At 32.1% G+C, this 23,793-nt stretch overlaps 2 protein-coding genes across 6 annotated transcripts in view; both read left to right on the top strand.

Moving 5' to 3' along the window:
• LOC148604277 (uncharacterized) overlaps positions 1-17,661 on the top strand; it is a 32,569-nt gene extending 14,908 nt beyond the window's left edge. For 3 of the 5 annotated variants that reach the window (XM_088549944.1, XM_088549942.1, XM_088549943.1), the window contains exons 2-3: positions 14,141-14,223; positions 15,107-17,661. In XM_088549944.1, coding sequence (XP_088406070.1) covers positions 14,141-14,223; positions 15,107-17,050 — 2,027 coding nt within the window. In that variant the 3' untranslated portion in view covers positions 17,051-17,661. Of the gene's footprint in view, positions 1-7,547; positions 7,904-11,423; positions 11,506-14,140; positions 14,224-15,106 lie in introns of those variants that run through there. The other 2 variants (XM_088549945.1, XM_088549946.1) reach the window with 2 other exon arrangements.
• Positions 17,662-22,197: 4,536 nt separating this feature from the next.
• On the top strand, positions 22,198-23,253 carry LOC148604276 (uncharacterized). Its single transcript, XM_088550143.1, has one exon. The coding sequence runs from the start codon at positions 22,198-22,200 to the stop codon at positions 23,251-23,253; it is 1,056 nt and encodes a 351-aa protein (XP_088406269.1).
• Positions 23,254-23,793: the final 540 nt, after the last annotated feature.

Below are 23,793 nucleotides of genomic sequence, written 5' to 3'. Positions count from 1 at the left end.
TAAAAGAAAAAAGATCATTTTAAAACAAAAAGGAAACTGTCAAAAATTGATAGAAAATATTTCTTCAAGATAGTATTGATTATGGAAATATCTGATTTCATATAAAATATCTAATTAATATATAATAGGAAGAAGCAGGTGGAATTTGTATTTTATAGTTGACATGATATTGATTTTAAGATTTATCTTTTGTAAAAAATTATTTTTAAAGATTTTATAATAACTCGGATACTTAAAATTTTATATATTTTTTTTTAATTCTGATAACCTTTTTATGGTTGTAACTAGACCTCATTTAAATGTTCTGCAGAAAACAATACCACTGTAGCATTAACATGTTTCTTGAACAATGCACTCAAATGTTAAAACTGCAATTTCTACTGGCAGTATATCAAATGTAGTGGTACTAGATAAATTATCTATTTAATACCAAATGTATTATAGTTTTGATAATCAAATGATAATTTAAATCAATAATTCAACTCAGTTCTCAAGCACTGAGCAATTCTAATGCTAACTTATGATAAATTGCCTGCTATTTTTCACAATTCATTTCAAATTAAATTCAAATAAATATGTCATGTCAAGGAGCATTATAACTGTTAAAAATCTGATATATCAATTTTAAAATTGTAGTAAATAAAATCTTGATTGATCAAATTGGATAACTTGACAGTTTTAATGGCTTAAAGAACATGGTTATTACACAATGAGTTAAGTCCCCTGACCTTTATATCTCTGAGGGCAGGTCATATCTTACATGTAGAGACATTTTTATGGTCTTAACCTCACATCACCTGAGAACCTTGAAATATGCTTGTACTTTCAGTTAAAAGTAGAAAATGTCTTCTTATTTAAAAGAAAAGTTTTTTCACACCTCTAAGTTCAGCAATTACAAATGTATTGGTTTTCAACAATTTTGAAACAGAATGGGCTTAGTTATCATATAAATATACAAGGGTTTTAAGTTATACAGAAATAATTATAATTTAAGTAGAAATGATATTGGTGACCAAGTGCATGTTATCTTCAATTGTCCATGTCCAATTTGATTTCAAAAGTATTACAGAAGTGTGGCTTTCATTAAAAACATATAAAGTAAGCATAAAACTTGTGATCAAAATCATAAACATGTTTCAAAAAAAGAAATAATTCAGTGAATTATTCATTGTTCAGGTATATAAAACCTGGATTTTATTGTGAATTTTAAAGAACTGAAACATGGTATCATGGGTCAGTTCATGCAGATGGAAAATATAATTTTTTACAATGAAAACCAGACAACCCATTGGATTTAATTTCCCTTTAAAGTGAAACATTTGTGAAATTAGCCATGAAGACACATATCATTACTTTTTCAAATGCTAAGATCTATGACTGTCATAAGCACTCAAATTACTGCCTACTAAATGTCTAATTGGTAATACATGACTTGTTCAGGTCAAAGTTTCTTATACAGGTAATGTGTTAGGGTCAGGTAATTAAATTATCAGCTAGAAATAAATGTGTTTTGGGTGCTTTGATAGTGATGACATTTGAGTGACACTTGGTTCTTTTCAAAGAGATTGTCACTTTGAGAAAAACTGTTGAAGTGACCACACTATGTGGTGTCAGGATATTAGCTTTTGTGGGAATTCAACTTCCTTTGTCACATTTACTTAAATATGTGTGAATATGGTATGTATTGTTTCTTTTGTCAGTATAAATTTAGGGTTTGTGAGGAAATGTTTGAAAATCTATTTTAAAGTAAATTATCCATTCAAAACTTCACTCAAGAAGTTTTGTAATTTGAAATTTCAAATAATTCTAAATCTCTGATGACCTATTAAGTTGATGGCACTTTAATTTCCAGGAGAACCACATCAGCACCAATGGTGTAATTGATCAAATCTGGTCACTGCATCTGGTTTCCTAATTAAAAATGCTAATTAATCAGGGTGACAGAACAGATTATAGGCTAACTGTATCAATTTTAGTTATCACCCCTGTATTAAGTTGTAAATGTTAAAGATAACTGTGAGTTAATTCTCATTCAGAAGTGAACCCAGATTCTCATGCATGTGTGAAGTAGGGAGATTAAAAGTTAATGCTTACTATAGGTGTCATTAAACTAATTATCTAGCATCAAATAAAACCAAATATTTTTTTACATTCATGTACATCCAACATCTTTGATTTGAAACAAGTGCATTTTTTACATGTTTTAGTTTAATAAAGGGGTTTAATGAAAACTCATTGTTGGTATGAATAATAATCTGTTTAGAAAGTTTTGGTACAGTATATGTACTAAACTGAACAATTGTGTTTACTTTAGAGATAGGGTGCTCTTCATGAGCCCAGTGTGATACTAAGTTGTCATTTTACATGCATGTTGATATGTTGTGTTCCAATCTATAGGTGGGAGATTGTTTTGACAGGCAGGAAAATTGCAAATATAAGGAGGCACAAAATTGGTTCAGGAGATAATTAGTTTTACATTTCATATAAAGTTTTGAGAAATTGACTTATACTGTATTTAAATCAGATAATCGTAAAATAAGGTCTTCACATCTGAACAGGATAGTTTCCCATGTATGTTTAAAATATATGGTTAACAGTCCCTGAAAATTAATCTGAAGACAATTTGTATCCAATTTTCAAATTCATTGATGTGAATTTATCTATATTTTCTCATTTCCTGCTAAAATTAAAAGTTCTGATTCAGTTGGTCTGATTGAAGTGAAATTTGTTTTTAAAAGGTCCATAAATCGCATAAAATGGCAAAAGGAACATGATCAGATTAAGAAATTCTATGAAGCAAATCCATGAACTAAGATTGTTGACAACTTAGATGAATGTGATGCTACTAAAATGTGTGCAAGATTTACAAGGATCAATTGAATTAAATCTAGACAGATTATTTTCATATCATTTACATTTTCTAGTTGGCTAATTTCAACCCTTTCACCTGTTTGGCCAAGTTTTCTATTTTCTGCTTAGATTGATCTAATTGGTCTGTTTGCATGAAATGCATCATTCTCACCTGTTCAGGGCAGGTGTGCTCTTTACCTGCACATCTAGTGAGGTGAAATAGACTTCAAATGATTATTGATTACTTTTTTACTGAAATGAACAGCTATGTAAATAGAAGAAAACGTTTCATTCCCAAATCACTATTCTTTGAGCATTCTTAAATTTAAACTATATGGAAATTTATATCTTAGCCTTTACTCAATTTATGGTAATAATTTTTATGGTTTAATGCTTGTTTATGTAAACATGTAAATTTCTAAAATCTGCTGAATCCAAATAGTCTATTGAATGCTTCCTTTTTTAATTAATTTGATGTCATCCACATCAGCCTTTTTTTTTTACATTTTTTTCAAAAATCAATATAAAAAATTATAACTCGACAGTTTTACACACATGAATGAAATTTATTCTTGTGCAGATGGCCTTCATTGTGTCCTTTAATTGGAATGTCTAAAACTGCATAATTGGTGATCGATTGTTGCATGTCTAACTCCTTTTGCATACTGGGATATCATTCCAGGGTGGACAGTCCATTTCACAATAGTTGACAAAACAGCCACTTATAATGTACAGTGATCTCTAATTTAAGAGACACAGCTAAAATTTTGTCCACATTCCCTTTCTTGGGATGTTATGAAAATGGACAGGTGTGGGTTAATCTTATTGTTTCATAACATTTGGGTGTTAGTTATTGTGAAGGATTTTAAGTACCCACTATAATAACTTGATCTTGTTGAATAGCAGTAAACATAGTTTACTTCAAGTTTTATAATAGGACATTAAATGCTCATTGCATGTTTACTTGATATTAAGTTAAACACTCAAAATAAGGGAGGTAATAAAAATTTGTATTGTCCAAACAGAGCAGTGTAAAAGGGGTCAATTATTACAGAGACTATTACAATGTAACTATTCTGAACAGTTTTTATGCCCTCATGTTGTAAGGTTGAAGGGTACAATAAAATGGTACATGTCAAGTATTGAAATGTTTACTACTAAAATGTTAAATTCTGAGCCAGTGTATAGATTGGGGCAAACTGACTGTTAAAAAACAGAGAAGTGAAAAAGATAGTTTGATAAAGTGTAGAATTGGTCACTTTCATTAAATTGTTCCTCATCTCAATTAATGATATCAGATAACAGATTTCCTAAAATTAGAGAGTTACTTCCCCTATCTTATTAAATGGTCAATTGCAATCATGTCTTGTAACAGATTCTTTTGTTGTTTGAACATAGGAAGTGTTTTTGTGTTGGTCTAAATACAATTTAAATCCAAACTTCAAAAAGATTGTATTCCAGATAAGTTTATATCTGTTTGAATTGTTACAGTTTTTCAATGTTGGACTATGTTTTTATGCTATTGTTCTTTAAGCCCTTTGGGTCCTTGCTATGTCATGGTGTGTGATTTTATCTGTTAGGTTCAGTTCTTTACACTTTTATCCAAGATTTATCCCTTGTAGTTGGAACTGGGGTCCAAAATGGGGATTTTTTTTTAAAATCAAATTTGACTTTCAATTTAAGTAGAACTTCTGAGTCTTTTGATAAACAATGCATCTTTATGAGGTTAAAAAAAGTTAAATTTTTTTTAAAAAATGCATGAAGAAAAGTAAGGATATTTACAAAATCACCCCACATTTGGCCCCAATGATTGAAGTCTTGTATTCTGCTTGCAGCAAAAAAAGTCGAGATTTTATCTTTTTTTGAAAAATTGTAAAATTGGTGTTTAGTTTTACAAAGACTGCAGTTAAATATAGATGAAAAAAAAAGATTTTTGCAACTTTTGGGATGGTTTGTTTCTGGAGAAGAATTTCAAGATATAAAATGGCTATAAGAGGTTTGCACATATATATTTTGTCCTTTTTAATCTTGTATTTCAATCATTCTGATGAACATTGAATTTTCTGAATTAAACAAATGGTTCTAAGCTTTATAGCTTATATGACAGTTTAAAGCTAATGTTTTGCAGTATCAGTTGTCATTAGTGTTATAAATGATAAATTTTTCCGCATTGTTCATATTGTTGTTCACACCTGTTATACTTTATTTTGATAAGTTTGCCTAAGTGGCAAAGAAAAGCATTATTTATTTATATTGTAAACCAGTCCTTAATGTCGATCATATCCCCATACTGTGTTGACTGTATAGTCAGGCTTATCCTATGGAGAAGATATATTTTCTCAGCTTGGCTGCTATTCTTATGTTTCTGTTTTATTTTTAAGTTGTTTTAGACCTTTATCCCTTATCGCTAGGTGGCATTAAAGCTGGTCAAATTTGATATCTTTTATAATGATATCCCTCGGTGACTTTATGATGGACAAATCCTTTGTAATGATAATATTTAGAAATAGATATAAAAGGTGCATTACTCATGTTGTAGATCTTGCTATCATTGATACAGGAGTATTTCAGTACAAAATTACTATCACAATGTTACAAAGCATATACTAATATATGTTGCAGTTTTTCATTGCAAGTTCAGATAATTATAGAGGGGATGTCTCCTATAAAATGCCGAAAGGTGAAAAGTTTATACATGGTCAATTAAGGATACTTTTTATTCAGCTTTATTTAAACTGATCAGATATTGAGGAAAGAAGGCATTGTTGTCCATAAAAAATAGGTTTATCAAGAAAAAAATTAAACAGCAAATTGTGGGCTTCTTAGCTGGAGTATTTTCATAATTGAGGAGTAAAGGGACATTTCTGAACTGGTGTAAGGCTCAAATGTCAGCATTAACAACAAAGGTCAAATTTACTACATTTGTATTAAAATACATCTATTTTAAGAGGAATGAATTCCATAACATCAACAAGTCTTTGTGTAATAAGGTCATTCACGTTTAGGCAGGTTATCCCTTAGTACTAAAGTTTAATGTTCTCTTTTGTATGGGAAAGATTCATGAATATTATTTGCATCAAAGAAATAAATGAAAGCTATCTTCAAGATTGATAGGTGGAAAATCTCATCAAATGTGTTGTAATTGTCCATTTAACTTCAATGATAAAGATTTTCCAATTCATTAGGGCTGCAATACTTCTAAGAGGAGTAAATTGTCCCATGAGAACAAAAGTTCTAATTCATGTTAAAATGATTTTCAAGTTTTCAATATTTATTCAATCAATTTTACCCACTAATATATAATTTCTTGCGTACATTATAAATTGAAATCTTATAATTATCACTGTTCTTACATGAGATTAAACAAATTTTAAGGCTATACTAAATCTTACTGGTTAGTATTACATAAGGTTGAGTAACCTTCACCTCAGTGGTCACTTTTCTCACATTTGGAGAAGTTGGCAAATCTCAATTTAATGATATGTTATAAAATAAAGGGCCATGCTCATTTTAACATATTGTTATTTACTTTCTAATTGGGAGATAAATATACCCTTGGAGGGCCTAATTGAATTATGGGCCCTTTATCAAATTGATAGATATATCCAAATCATGGTTAAATTTTTATCACAGTTCATTGTGAGAAGCTAAGAACTGTTAAAATCAAATAAAGGAGTGAAAATAACACCCCTCCCCCTTTTTTGTATGTAAATAACCATGTTAGTGTGTTTCTCATTATATTGGGATTTCTGTGCTTGAATAAGAAAATGTAACAAGGATTTGTTTTCTTTTCACAAGTAGTTTTCATTTTAAGCTCTGATTCTCTTTCTTAAGATTTTGGACACTACAGAATTTTTCTGTCATAATGTACTACTCTCTTTTCTTTCTTCCTTTATCTTATTCATTCTATATTTATAGTTATTTTAATGATGTCCTTAGACATGGACAAAGAGCAAAAAAGTAAGATAAAATATTCAAATATGACATGTAAGTTTGAATTTTTGATATTATGTTTTCTGTTTTTTTAATTTTAATTTTTTTTATTATTATTATTTAAATTTTGTAATTTGTGTTTTCTTTCAGTATCTTCTTTTTGAAACTTTTATATATGGAATGCTATGTTCACTGAAAATGTAATAATTACCGAAATGTTTTAATTATTTCCAAAATTAATTTTCTTTCATTGCCAATAAACTTTTATTTTTTAACTTTTTTGTGAAAATTCTGTATTTATATGTGATGTTGATCTGTTTGACCATTGGATAAGATCTCCACCTGGTCATCAATCAATGGGCAGAAATAAATCAATTTTACACACAAAAATTGACACCACTTTGTTGTAATTGGATAAAGAAGGGGTTCTATGAGGGGTTTTAGAAAATCTGAAAAATTCCATGTCATGCTTTTTTTCTTCACCAAAGTTTACTGATGTAATATAATGTCTTGTTTAAACCATTTTGTCTTTTCAAATGTTAAAATAGTTATTTATAATCAATTTTGATGATAATTCAATAAGTTAAGTTAGAATTACCTGTTGGTCCTCAAGTGTCAAGATGCCCTTACTATTCATTATAGCTAGGAACTATTAGAGACATGATCTTTCTATACATGAAGCAATATCATATTTTGTTTACAAGTAAACAATCTCAGCTATTTAATTAATACAATATCAAAATATGGAATTAAGGTAGATTCTTACTGGAAAATGATAGTGTTCAGGAAATAATTAAACTGTCTAGGGAGTGAATGTGAGGAAATTTCTCAGTTGAATGTCTTCTGATAAGACACACACCAGTGGATCAATGTGTTGAGTGGTCAACTCCATTCTATTTATTTTGGTCTAAGTGATCACAAAGCTATTGCTATGTCACTTTCACCTCTGACCTCAACATAAAGTTGTACATTTGAAAGGATTTTGAAACAAGTGTTTGCACATGTTTGTAACAATTATGATTAGGAATTAATGAATTTGACATGTAAAACTGATAAGAAAACAATGAAGTGAGTAAGGAGTTTATCATGTGCAGACAGGAGAAAGGGCACTTTTTATCTGGTAAGTTGAAGACAATTTGTTTCATAAGGAAAATTATTTTATTTTTTTATTTAGATTGAATTTTTTTTTATTGACACAATTGTAAAAAAATCCTGAGGAAATGTCAAATTGGGACAATTATGATATTAGATTTTTTCCATTGATAAAAATTTTTGTTTGGTTCTGTTTTTACATGTTATACAAGGGGCATAAATCTGCTAACCTTGTCCAACTTGTGTCATAAAAATGAAGTTATTATCTCAATGTTTTGATTGTAAAAGAGTCAACAATGGTGTCATTGGTCAAAATATTTACATAAATTGGCAGATTATGGTTTTATCTTCTTATTCTATAATTTTTCATTTAAACCCATAATGTTATTTTATGATTATTTTATAGAAACTTTTTTTTATGCTTCATTTTTTGAATGATCAGAGCTTGGGAAGATTTCTCTCCTTTTTCGTTCAGAAGTGTCATCTTGAGCTTTGACATTTTTGAAAGAAAGACCAAAATTTAATCAGATTTGACTGAGGACCAATTAATAATTTCCATGAGAAATTTCTGTTGTTGAATTATTGAGAAAAAATGTTGATACAGTACTGAATGAAATATTTCATTTTTTTAACAAGCCTTGTTAATGCACTTGATGGATGACATGGTTGTAGGCTGGACAAATTGAAATGGTCTATGTCATGGGTTAAAAACTATAAGAAACAATGACCATGTAAACTATAAATAATAATTCACATATGTTTTGTGCATAAATAAAGATGTTTATGAGTAAATAAAGATTATAATTACAATTTTCATAATTTGGACAAAAATTAGAGCAGGCCTTAGGGAAATATTTGTTTGGTATTGAATAAGATAGCATTAATCAAAATCTGGGGATATGTCACTAAATCTATTTATGGAAATTGAACTATGCATTGTTCTTACATCAGTAAGAATTAAATTGCAATCATGTGCATATATACCTACACTTTACCTGAAATTAACATTGCATTACCTGTTATTGGGTGTCAGAACATGATCTTGATTAAGTAATTATTGACTGATTTACCCAAATAAACTCAGCCCCTATCAACATTACTCTATACCCACTGAGTAGTGTTCACCTATATAATCTATGGCATGCCAGGGTCTTAGTTCATTTCACTGAAATTATGATAGCAAAATGTTACCCAAGGAAATTGCAGAGGGAACTTTTAATCGTGTGAAAAATTGGCTCCTGTTTGAGTGTAATGAAGAGGATTGCTCAGTGTTCTTTGAGGAGGACAGTATTTTGTTTTTGTACAATGGAGAGAAATGTACAAGCCCACTGTACAATACAATGGTTTCTTGTCTAAGCAAAGGTCTGGTAGGTTGGTCAGATTTACATCACATAATTCTTCCTCTTTCTATCTTTTTTATTGAGTTGATGTGTGTATCATCGTACCCTTGAAGATTTAGATCACTCTTGAACATGAAAAAGGGGGGAGTTGTAAGGAAAATTGAGATTTAGTCAAACTGAACTTAATGATCTAAGACTTGTCTTTCAAAAGTGATGCAGAATTACTAGCCAATGGCATTTATAAAACTGGTCAATTTTTTGATTTTTTTTTTAACAAATTTGTTTATGAGTGTTTCTGGGAAATGTGTTTATTGTTTCTGTAAAGGTATATCATGGTCACTTCAACATCTTGGCCTTTGTTCTGAAGGTCATACCTAATGTTCCCAGCAACTCAAACACTTCACACTTACTTTAAGTCAATGTCATGAAAATCACTTAGAATGAATTTGATTGTTTCTTTACTTAAGGGTCAATCTGATTATTATTACTGGGATAATAAACTTTACATTGCAATTTTCTCATAATATCAGAATCAGATAGAATTATTCTGATGTTTGTGTCTGCATTGACTTAAAGGGGTTCTACAAGGTTATGATAAAGAAGAGTGATTTATGGCACAATTATATGATTTTAAAGGTTTAATTTTTTTGTCTAAGTGAAAAAACTATTTCAGTTGTTCCTTTATCCAATTTTATGGTTCAAATAGGCTTATAATTATACAAACAGTTGTTCAAAGGGATGAAATAAAAACAGGACATAATAAAAGCAAAAACCAGACAAATAAATTTGTTTAAAATAAAACCTTATGTAAAAACTTCCTGTTAGCCCTTTGAGGAGTCTGATGGTTAAATAATTACTAAGTTTATCACACTAAGAATAGGATTTTTGATGGGTTTATGAGATAATATAATGTTCTAGACTTAAAAAATAAATTTAAGCACTTAAAAATAAGACCTAAAAAGATAAAGGGATTTTAATGACTCTAAAATGCCAAAAAAACTGGATGTTCCACAAACCACGATCCCCATTTATTTCTTTTGACAACAGTTTTGCATCTGTTTCCTATTTAGATATGTCCAGTCTCTCACAATATTTGACACCTAATGATGCAATACTATCAAATCAATGCCAAAGTGGTATGCATTCTCATGGGAAATTTCTTGGCCTTAGAAGATGCATCTCATTTACTTATTGTATGCCAAATAACCAGATTTCTTTGATGCCATATGTTCAGCTAAAACATTGATTGAATTACTGAATATCATAATTAATTTGTAATAGAATATTCTTTAAACATTGGAATGGACTACAATAGGTTTAGTGTATAATACAATTACCTGGTAAATACCCTTGTTTGTAAAATACCTATCCAATTATCTAGATCTTTTTAAAGTGGATTGGGAATCAATCTGTGTCCAATTTTAATTCAATTGGAAAGAACAAAATGTAAACAAACTATGTTTGAACACCCAGATAAAGTAGATGTATACAACAGGACTGGACAATAGTATACTGTTGTTTTATTACACCTGTGTCCAGCTGCTAAGATTCAAGTATTGTCCCTTATCTACTGAATTGTTTTGATTTGGAATTACATTAGTTTTTTTAACAGTCCCCTATCTCTACATACAAATCTCATTAATTAAACATGTGACTGTATATAACATGTTTCATCATGAAGACAAATTGTAAATGTGGCGATAGAAGCCTATTATAATGGTGTTGGGTAGGTCTTTGGAGAGCTGCAATGTTTATGATTACCTTCAGGATCCATTGTTCTTTGTTGTACAAGGTATTTTTAGTTTAATAGCAGTTCATTCTTACATTTGATCATTAAGTGGTTTTCTTCTTCTGTATCAACTTAGTATTCTGTTTTCTGCCTCTTGAATAAAATTTCAAATTCATACATCAACCAAATGCATAAGTGATGAGTTATAAAATTTTAGAATGATATTTCCATATCTATAATCTAAAGTCCAGTTATCTAATTATTTGTCTCAGCATGGTTAAGTCACATCTTTACCTTAATGAATTTAACAGACACTTGTTAAACAATTAAACCCCCCTGAAATTTTTATTAGAGAGAGATTATAGGGCTACTGAATTTACTGAGTTTAAATATTTCATCAGTTAATTAAGGATGAAAGAGAAAACAATTAACATCCAATTGACTCTTACCTGTAACTTACCTGTGCATACCTGTAAAAACTATCATACCTTGGGTAAATTTCAAAGGAACAACATCACATTAATTACTAATAGATGCAGAGGCTGGTGGCACAGTTTACAGGTAGAGCAAGTTTACTTCATTTTATTTCATAAAGTTATGAAATAGGAAAAGTATTTAAATGTAGAAATATGCAAGTCTTATTATTATAAAATTTGGTAAATTTCCAGCATTTGTTTGTATTCTATCTAAAATTCTATCTTAATTGTAAATGTGTAAGATATATTACTCAAGATTTAATTCAAGAAATCAATTTGTATGAAATTACTTTAATGGTGTTGACTTTATTCCAAATTTTATAGAGACTAACATTTATTGATAATTGTACTAGGACTTTTATCCAAATTCCAACTCTATTAGGTTTCTGGAAACAAATCATACCTGGCCTTGGTTTTATACTATAACAAAAATCAGGTTGATAATTTCCCCAAATCCTGAGTTTTTCCTCAAATCTTCAATTTCTAGTGATCGTAAGTTAAGCAAATCTGAATTTAAGATTTTTTTTTAATCCGCCAATGGTCTATCAGTATTTGTGTTAGGGTGAAGGAATTGTCATGGACTTCATCAAATATTCATCAATAAGGTGTGTCTTGTGCCCATGTCCTTTGTCCATTGACAATTTCCAGCCACATATCATTTTCACCTGCTTAGCATTTCTGTTGACTCAGCAATATTGGGTCACCTTGAAATAAGTCCATTCAAAGTGCAGATTTGGTGAACATCTGTCCTGCATCCCTGGTATGAAGTACTTTCATAGTATTTTTAAGTCCTGTGACAGGAAGTTTTTTCTTTGGTCTCCTGTAGTTTATCATACAGCTAATAATACTATGCAAATAAGCTAACCTTATTTAAAATTTAAATTAGAAGACATCCCTTTGGAGAAAATTCCAGAACAAATTGACTTTGATTTACTCATTCATTAAAAGTTAAATGTGATTAAATGATGTGTAAGAATTTATCAGTCCAACTTTAGCCTAATACAAACAAAGTCATCCCCACTGTGGAAATATCAACAGATTGTAGACATTTTTTATTAAAAAGTTTTCCACAATTACATCAGAACTGGGTCAATGAAAGATTTTAAACAGATTGTTAACATGTAATCCATTGTAATCTTTCAAAACATTATATGAAATGTTGGTTTAGAAACAGCTTGAAACTAGTTGTAAATTTGTATTTAATTTCAATAAATTGAGAAATTATATCAAATTCCATTCATTCAATGGGACAATATTGATTGTAAACTTGTATTTAATTTCAATACTACTCAATACTATGGAACATTATGTAACAGTGTTACTAGTCCACAACAATTTTCTGCTGCATCTGTCTGTCTGTATTTTTTTTTTATATCATGAAAAAATGCCTTACTGAACCTTCTGTTGTAATTTATAGAAAAGAATAAAAGTTTTAGTAGACACAGCACCTTAAATTAAGAAGTTACCAGAACACAAAGGATAGTGACAATTTAGCTGACAGCTTTTAGAAATCTTTTGTGTGTCTTAAAACACCAAACACTGCTATGTAAATAGTAGTGGTTAAAGTATTGTTAAGGGGATAAAACTCTTCAGAAAAAAAACCTCTGAGGCAATACATCAAATTGAAATCTGAAAACCAGTAATATTCCACCCTTCTTTACAAAAGAGTTCCTCTGATTAGCATATTGACAGAAACTAAACAAACACCTAAACTGTTACTGTAAATGGGGGTAAAAAAGGTTTGACACCAAAATTAATGGATGCCATCACACTTCATAGGATTAGGGCTAACTTTTGTATTCTCCCAGAAGTGTGGTCAATTAGTTGACAATTAGATCAGTTAGGCTATGAATGGGTTATTAATATTACAGTGGTATGAGAACTACAAACTAGTGTTTTTTTTAATTGGTGTAACTTTTAACATCAGATAATTTGAAAATTAAGTGGATTTAAGGTATGAAATTATACTGGAAAAGGTGTTAGACAATCTGCTGGCTGTGTGAACAGCAGATGGATATAATGGTTCACAAACTATGGGACCATATATAAAAACAAGGGTTCATGGGTCAAGTTTTTGTTTTAAATAAGTTTTGGATATTACACACCAAATGTATTTTTATGAATATTCAAGTGATTCTTTAGGATCATCTCCGAGGATGTATATCTCTCTTTGGGGTATGTCTTAATTTAATGGTTCTACTTCCTTCAAAATTTCTACAGCAATTGTATTGCATTATGCATTATTACTAATTTGATGTGAAATTATTTTTTTACATTAACCAGAGAAAATTTAGATAAAAAACATAAAAGTTTCTATCTTGATGAAATGCCATAAATCAGATATTTGCAAGCTGTTAATTTAGGGATCAAACTCCATTAACTATTTAACAATTACATTTTATAACATGTTTAAAAATTCATGAGAATTATAATAAACTACAACACATAAATTCTCAATAAATGTAATGTTAGATTACACTCTGTTGACAAACTGTGATTTAGATGCTGTGTGGACATTGATATCTGCTTTGATAGAATGATGGTATTTCTGATTTATACTTGTATGATGGCATGTAAAGTGCATGCAACTATATCAAATTGTACAAATGACTAGTCCTACAATGTAGCAGTTGGGATAACGTTGTTATTTTTTGTAACATCTAGTACAACTTGTTTGATTGTGACTCTAGACTTATGTTATGCTCCCTTATGTTTTTCAGACTGGATGGAAACTGGTATGGACTCCGATGTTTCAGACCATCTTGATCATGAAGAGATGTACCTCATGCTTCAAGCTGATATGGTAGGTCAATTAACTTCATTTTGTTAAATGAAATTTCTGGTTCAGACACTGCCTTTATCTCTTTACAACTAAGGAGTTATCTTGCCAAGCAACCTGGGTATATATTAAGAGTTTCATCCCTTGTATTATAGAGATGAGATTTGATGGACATTTTATTTAAAAGTATATAAAGGTCATATGGCCATATCTTACCTGAATTACACACGTTTGGTTTTAAGTGTTACTTCGATATAAAAGCCAAGATTTAAAAATATTAAAGATGGTCATGAATCTTGCCTGTAGAAGTCTTATTGAAAGCTTTTATTCAGCAGAGGCAAAAATTGAATTTTCTACTTACCTGCCATAGTTAGAACCAGAAACTTCAATAGTTTATTTCTTTGATGTTTCTTCTTGATATATCAGAAGAGTAGTGTATGGTCTTCACTTTAGGTATAAAAATGTTCTATTACAAAATATCAATCCTTATAAACTTGTACAGGAATGACTTAGTAGGTTCATCTTACACTATTGATCAGGGCATTATGTCCAAATTGAGTTTAAAATACAAAAAAATGTTGTGAACTACATGTACATAAAAATATGGTGATTTTTTAGTATAATTGAATACATGTTGTATTTGTATTTCAAATTTATGTATAGTTATTTTATTTGTATTTCATTTCTTATAATAATATTTTTTAAATTTTTTTATAATACAAACTAACTGACCTGAATGAAGAATATTCATCTACATTAATATTTACTTGTAGTAGCAAATTGAATGCTTGTAAGATGTCTGTATACCAAAATTGATCTGAATTTCAAAGAAATTCAGAACTTAAATTAAGAATGTGATCTTTTAAAGTTTCTTTATATCTAATCCAATATTAATCTTATTTTACAGTTAGCCATTAAACGACAAGAGACTGCCTTGCAGACAGATATAGATGAGATAAACCAGAAGTTCAACTCCCTCATCTCAGATATTGGGTTGGAACCAAGCGAGTACCCAACCAACCAGCAGCTTAACAATCCACCAACTCCTTCCTTCCTCCAGCGTAACACACCAGCCATCACCTGCCTAGACACCACTTCCTGTGACGAAGATGTCCTACTGCAGAAGATGCTTCAGGGGCCTCTGGTTTCCATCAACTCACTCAGCAGCGAGAGCATTTACGAAGACTCGGCTATGACCCTGATCATCGACAATAACAGTAACTACATACCATCACCAAAGCCAGTCTCACCAACCAACCTGGTACCAAACATCGACCAACCAGAGCCATCATCCTCTGACATCAGCAATGCTAGTAATGGTTCCAGCGGTTACCCTAGGTCTACTGAGTCAGAGTCTTCAGACGACAACCAGTGTGTACCAGACATAGACGACCGTCAAGAAGAGCTGCTTTCCAGACTCCACTACTATGGTGACTTCACTGTTGACCGTCAGACCAAGATTAACAACATGACAGCCCGCCTTACCAACACACCAGTAATCTACCACAACAACACTGCAGCTGACACTGAGGAGCTCTTCACTAGAGAAGTCATTGGTTGTGAGTCCGAATACATCCCACCTGGTTTTGCACCACCACCTCGTTCTAGCACTCGCTCTACCAGTTCCAACTGCTCATCACCATCACCTCGCCATCACAGGGTAAAGCGCATCAGTCGTGCTCAGCGTAACCGTACTAGTTCATCACAGGGTAGTCGTCGCAGCATCTCCATCCCTCAGGCATCATCAACCATGATAGAAGACTTCTCTCCATCATCACAGAGCAGTGGCAGTAGTAAGCACCGTACCAGTTCCATACCTAGGGCTTCCTCTACCATGATTGAAGATCCCACTTCGTCATCCTGTAGACCACACTCCTCTACTGATGACATGGATTCTGTGTACTGCTGGTCCATCAAAGAGGGTTCTGAAGAGCTGCCACTTGAAGAATCCTACTACCGCAACATCAACAGGATCTCCAGCAAGCCACCTCTGCCTACTAAGAAAGTCCTTCCATCCAGCTGTGGTACCAGTCTAGTCGAGACTACCTGCAATGACACCCTATCCATGATTGTACCTGCCACCCAGCAGCAAGACCTTGTCACTGACAGCCTGTACGAAGAAGTCACTTTCTACAACAAGGCAAAGACCCTGCCACGTACCAGCACTCGTACTGACCTGAATGGTAACAAGTCCAGTGGTAGTTCCATGGAAGCCCGCCGAGCATCAATGCCAGACATGGTCAGCGTCCTGACTTCAGAGAATGACAATGTCCAGAGTGTTCCCAATTCTTCAGCTAGTACCCACTCATCATCCCTAGATGATCGTCCAGCCATCCCAGGCAAGTCTAGTTCTAGTGGTAGTCACACCAGTCCACCAAACAGTAACGAGACACACAACACTCAAGCCATGATTGACTCCCTCCTCACTGACAGTCCACACAGCTACAGCAGTACTGGTGTTTTTGCTCCTAACAACTCACCTTACTCATCCAGGGCCAGCCCAGTCAGTGAGACCGAGATCCAGTGTATGCCACCAGCACCGCCTTCATCAGTCCGGTCAACATCACCAAAAGAAAACCAACTCTTCAAGAAACCCAAGGGCATCATACCACTCTGGAAGTTGTTCCGTTTCCGCCGCAAGCCTAAGAGCACCGAGAACATTGCATCTACACCCCAGCGTAGACCATCATCTATTCACAGTGAACCTGTTACCAAGAAGAAGCTGTTTATGACTCCTTCACCCGAGGTCCACCTCATGGACAAGCGTGCTGTTGCCAAGAAGTTGCGTCGTTTTAGCGAGAGCTTCCGTCAGAAAGACACAACACAGATCCACACCCTTGCTAACCTGTAGTGCATTAAATTAGTGACAATATATCCACAAATGTGTTCACGAACTTTACATGTGATATTTGACAAAGACAATTATTTGTATTTACACAATTTTACGGGTAGATATATGAATGTTAAAAACTGCATGAAATTTGATGTAAGTGTTTGTAGTGTGTGAGCTTGGCGTTGAGAAAGGAGTATTTTAAAGCTAATATAAGAATAATTGAAAAAAATATTTTTATCAGTTTAGTTCATAACGTGTATTGAAAATTGTACTTTTTTAAAAGTAAGTCGCTTGTTTTCATTCTTTGTAATATTTTATTTGAGAGATTGAGTAAGATAGCAGAAGTAGAGAGTTGGGACAATGAGATAGTCATTAATTCTTAGTGCTTTTATGTATGTACATAGGACACAAGCGACCTCATGTTATGATAAAGTGCAATATGGCAATATGTTAAGATGGCATTTCTGTCTTTTCACTTCTTCACACTTTCTTTCTTTCCTGTTTGTTTTTGTTGTTGTGGTTATGCAGATAATGTGTACTGTTTTGTATAGTATTATTGTAAAATAATTAATTTATTGACAAATTATGAATCAGTGCTATGCTATGTAAATAAAATATTTAAAATTGAATTTCTTCATTCGAGTGATTTCTACTCGTTGGTTGTGCAATCATTACAAACTAAAAATTCAAAGTCCTAAAACCAAACAGCCGACTTTCTTGACAAGTCATTGAAAAGTTTTATCATGGGAAACACAGTTTACTCAATATTTAAAATAATGATGAAAAAAAAAAACGAGAACAAACGTAAAAAAATAGACATCGAAAACCAATGGACAAAAAAAAACAAAAAAAAACAAAGCCTTTTAAAGGGTCGAATACTAATAGACAAAAATAAACCCATAAAAAAGGTCGAATACAAGTGGACAGAACCAACTTTTAAAAAGTCGAAAATCGATGAACACAAATGACCCTAAATCAAGTAATCATGTACTGAATCAATTTATATCGATCGCTTGAATTTTTATGCCTCGAATAATCATCAAAATTGTAAAAAATGCATGAAAGAAAAAAAGGAAAGTACGGGGGTCGAATCAAAATGTATCTAAATACAAGTTTATTGTTGTTAATGGTTAATGCACTATTCTGATAAAGAAGGAGATGCTATTAGGCTTTATAAATCTGGAAGCTCCTGCGACTGCTATATCAATTCTGGTCTTCGATCTAAATTGATAAAGAAAAACTCGGAAAATCGTTGGATATAAACAAGCTCTTATAAGAAAAATATTACTCATGAAAATAATCGCACACTGCGAAAATGACATTAACCACCCCCCTACCCCCCATAAAAAACCAAAAACAAAAACACTGCAATGTCAACAAAACTGAATTCTCCTCAATAACTTGGAAAACGGATACTGAATTGACGGTACAATTGGACTTCCCAATTATTTAATAGTATCTACAACATGTATTGTTAAAAGAAACAACTGTTTTATGCATAGTAGTATGTAACAAAATAAGTATGCCCCAATGGTAATGTTTGTTGATGAAATACAACATTTTTATCTGCCAGATAGAAAAATCAGCTAGCTTGACATGGAATTTTGTTAAAAAAATATGGAATGGAGGTAAATCTCTACTGAGTTTTGAGTTGTTTCTTTTTTAAAGAAAACTAAAAACGACAATTGCAGGTAGTAAAAACAAACAACAAAATTATGATTGTATTCAATATTTTAAGACTAAATATTTAAAAAGGCAAGACTGTGGTTAAATATGTAGTATACAGATTCCTATGATAGTTTAAGGTACACTAATGTATCAAATACTAGCACCTTGAACTCTGACCTTTCTCGAAACAAAGGTACATGCATTGATACGAGTAATGAAATCAAACTGAAATAAGCAGCATGGCCGTTGCACTGACTTCAGTTGGTATATAATTCTCAGTAATCGTCAAAAAAAAAACTGACAAAAATGTAAGTTCAATCTTTTTATTACTAAAGAGTAAAATAACGACACCAAGATACATTAGTGACCAACATCTCTTGACTGCATGTCTGTGGTGCGCTTAAATTAATGTAATGTAAAAAATGAACTGAAACAACGAAAATACCATAAAATTCTCTCATTATCTCCATGAAATACTTCAACCTAAACCATATAGACAAAATAGGAATCCACTTAAAGAATGCTCGCAGATCCTGAAAAGTAGCTCAGAACGTATAAATGAATGCAAATACAATGTACCATTAAACCGACTAGCATTAGAAATAATTGGTCACTACAGGTTAACGTCAAATGATAACTAGGCAAGATTTAGTGCAATATTAAAAAATGGCTTAGTTTTTTCGTAGGGATGCAATTAGGGGGCGAAAATCCCTTTTTGTGAAAACAAGGTAAAAAGATAGAAAATATCCTTAACAAATAAATCTATTAAAGGCAGTTAAAAATCCATCGGATTTTGTTTGGAAGAATGTGCTTAAGACACCACATATCCGTAAAGAACTGGGTGAGCAACATCATTTTTAATTAAGAACCTGTTAGTGCTGTTATACTTTTTGCATAAATATTTTGTAACGGTGAAAAAAATGTTTTTAGAAGTTTGTGGTATTGATGCATGAGCTTTTCTATGAGAATTTATTGCGTTCATGAAACCTTACACTTTATTGCAAATACGAGCGAAACCGACCAGCTGTGAAATGTAAATACCGTAAGATGTGCTTCAGCGATATCACTATCTAGAAATGGAAAATTTACAATACGAAAATCAAAGTCATCTATTTTGTCATCAATTTTAATATGAAGACTGCATATTTCTAGTGCGAAATCTTAATCAAGAAAAGATGTACGAGTACTATTATTATTATTTAGACTTGGAAAGAGTAAAGAAAAACTGTGTATGACACGGTGAACAAAACACGATGTGCAGATGGATACACCATAACAATCCATGAGTTCATGATGACGACCATAAAACTTTTAAAATTGACATGATAACTTTAATCGCGCAGCAACCAACCCTGTTCCAAAAGTTTAATTGTAAGAACTCTACCGCTGTACAAAAAAGACCGTGTAGTTTACGAAAGCTCTGGCATAACGCGTGAGAACCCGATTCGCAGGTGCCAAAGAGATGTTGACGCAGATGAATGGAAAGTTGACAATACGGAATCAGAAGTCATGGCGTTTGTCTTATGTTTAACATCAATTGAATTGCACTAAATGGATACGAATATAGTGCACTGTAACATATACAATTTGTGTCTCGATATTGCATTATTTGTACAAATTGTCATGCAACCTTGAAGTTTCTCACATTAACAATTTTCAACTTGACTAAATTGAGCTCGGACTCAGGTTCTTCAACAACGTCACTCTGTGAAGCCATAGGAATAATCGTGAACAGATCGCTAATATATGTTATGTATTGCTTCTTGATCGTGAACGGAGCAAGTAAAGGATTATAATAAAAAAAAATGTTATTTTTTCACTAACAATTTTAGCAAAATTTTATCATTTAAAAAAAAATAAATCAAAGATATGGTGAAAATGATTACCATCTCCAAAGGCTATGTGGTAATGAGTCTTTTATTTCATTATTCTATTTTTTTCAGAAAATGTAAAGAATAGCATTATCATAACCGAAATACGAACTCCGGTCTCTCACAAACATGCAAAAATTTACACACTTGATTTAGTTTAATATTAGTAATTTTCATTCCGTCTCTACTTGTTATTGGTTGCTGTGGTCTCCATTTCCTTTGTTCTGTCTTATGTCTCTCGGTTTTATGCTTTAGATTTAGTTACGGATTTGGTTTAACTACTGCGGTGTATAGCAGGAATAATCAGAAATGACATAATATTTAACAGAATTTTGTTGATAGAATAGGAACACGAATTGTGACTGTTTTAATGCGCTTTTTTAGACGATTCTTCATGTTTAAATTAATGGAAAAAGAATGCATTTAATCTGAAGACAAAGACTTATATAATGTTTGAATAAAAGGTATACAAGTTCAGGCGACCAAACTTGGTTGTTTCAAGCTGGAATGTAAACAAAAGTATGTCGTGAAAGGAGAGATAACTCTATATAGTTGTTCACAGACTTCTCATTTTCAAAATTATTTTCTGATAGTGAAAATACTATTAGTCTTAAAATAAATTACAAACAAAATCATTTTTACACGTTGAAAAATTGTTAGCATTACGTAGGTGTGACATTCAACAACACATTAGAAAAAAATGTGGGAAATGAAACGTGATATAGAAATAGAATAACATTATTATAATTAATAAAAGTAATTGATGTAATTAAAATAATCAGAATCTTTTAATGAACTTCTCATAAAGTAAACAAAACGGAAGAATCAATTATTATTTTACAATGTTTTGAATAGCAATCCAATTGTTTTGATAATTACGTGTTAAATTTCGATAAGACAAAGGGCTGAATCTCGAGGCAATATGTATTTGGTGTGAAGATGATCTCTGGAGGTATAAAAACCGTATGTAACACGGCTAAAATATGTGATCTTACTGTGATAAAGATCTGCACTTTGGGTTAAAGGTAAAATATTTATTCGAAATTAATTCCAAAACGGGAAAAGTTAATCCAGGCTCTTTGAAGATTGATTGTAAAGATATCTTAGATGTTCAGCCGATGTTTTTTTTTTCTTTTCAGATTTACGTCATTGTTTCACTAAAATTGGTTGTAAGCAGTCGATCTTACATCTTAAGGTTTGCAATATTTCTTAATTTCGTTCTTTTTCATATTATCGTTTTAGATATATCTTTCAGAAATGGAGATTGTGAAAGCAGACCAGGTGGTTCGTGTACTTTATCAGGTATGGAATACAGTTAAACCTTCTGTATACTTCTAATTTGCGCAAACAGCATCCTTTGTCTTTATGCAAAATGCTGAAAGATGTAAAATGTTTCGATAACAACCAGATTGTTTCGTGATACTAATATAATAGTACCATCAGTAACATTACATTTGTTATATAGTTAAAAAAAATATGGGAATTTCTAAATTCAAATTTTTATATAGCACATTTAATATACACTTCTTGATTCCATGTATCATCTATACGATTCATTAGTATAAATTTATATACTGGTTTCATAATAAATTATCGGTTAACCATCACATTTATTTTTAATTCCAGATGAGTGATCAGTTGGACGTAGAAAGGCCCTCAAAGAAAATGAAACTTCCAAGACTCGGATCCTTATCAATATTACAAGCGAAGGACTGCCAAAACGATTTCTTCAACCTATACAACGACAGTATTTGTTCAGACTCCTACAATATTTCTGGTTCTTCGTCATCTGGAGATGAGACACATTGTGTACCGATTGGATACCCAACGGAAATCAAGCAAATTAATAAGTGTGCGAGTTTTGACTCAAATATTGATGATTCATTTACTAATTTCGATGGCATCGATCTAGATATCCTTGAGCGTATAGTTGTAGGATGTGAAGAAAACCATACTCCAAAAAGTCGAAACCGCAACAGACAAGGTAGATACTCCAAACGAAGAAAGTCAAATATTACGAAACCGGTAGCATGCTCTACCATGATAAAATCTCCTGGTGAAAACAAGAACCAAATAATGATGACTCTTAGTAGAAAAGATTCGGGTATAAGTGAAAGCTTTTCATCCATTCAAAATGACAGCATTCCATGTACTTCACTCCAAGGACCCAAGATCAACCAGACTTTCGTCATTAGTCGCAACGATGACTCGAGTTCATGCGAAGAAGACATTCTCTCTAGTAAGCAAGAAATTGCACAGAACGAAATTGGAATGTTATCATCGATTGGTTACTGTAGCACCAGAGACATTGTCAGTGTAGAAGTCGTAGACGAAGTTGCGTATGCAAAAACATCTTTTTACAATACACACAAGGGAGTCCCAAGAACAAGCACCAGAGCTAAGCTCCGTCTTACGCCGAAGAAGTTGAAAGGCAGTTTGAACTTGAACAACAAAAAGCCCGGAAAAGAAACGACCACGCATGCTCGTTCTAAACCAATTTCCAGACTTAGGCGCTTGTTTTCTAGGAAAAATAAACAAGGGGGGACAGTAGAGAAAAAGAATAGCAACCCCTTTCTGGCTTTGTCAGGTTTAGAAAAGGTGGAAATGATTAGGAAAATTCGATATTTTCAAGAGCGCTGGAGCAACAAGTCTGCTGACATTTGTACTTTAGCGAATCTATGACCATTGTAACAAATTCTCTTCACAATATAGTGCTATTTTATGTTTACAACACTGTAAATAAATAATATAAAACAAATTTGTGTTTTCTCTCCTCGAATAACAAGAGTTTCACAACAAGGCTACTTGTACAATACATGTACTTATACGACAAATCAATATAACAATTCGTTTCGTAGATCTACAATGCTTTCACATGAAAAGCTCTTAAACTTCTAATCGTGAACTACGAAGCTGAAGTACTCGTCATGTTATTGATGTTACTGTTTATTTAATTCAGATTTTGTCCATGACAAGCAAAAAACAGGCAGCCAACCAACTAAACAACAAATCAAAACAGCTGGCCCCAAAACATCATTATACACAGCTACAGCGAAAGACCTGGCCCCAAAACATCACAGCTACAGCGAAAGAGCAGGCCCCAAAACGTCACAGCTACAGCGAAAGACCTGGCCCCAAAACGTCACAGCTACAGCGAAAGACCTGGCCCCAAAACAACATTATACACAGCTACAGCGAAAGACCTGGCCCCAAAACGTCACA

The sequence above is a fragment of the Perna viridis genome, chromosome 10, assembly GCF_037379345.1.
Source record: "Perna viridis isolate PV_CMFRI_1.1 ecotype Kerala chromosome 10, ASM3737934v1, whole genome shotgun sequence".
In the NCBI taxonomy this organism is placed as follows: Eukaryota; Metazoa; Mollusca; class Bivalvia; order Mytilida; family Mytilidae; genus Perna; species Perna viridis.
The sequence above is the reverse complement of the archived record's forward strand: the minus strand, read 5'-3'. Positions and strand labels throughout refer to the sequence as shown.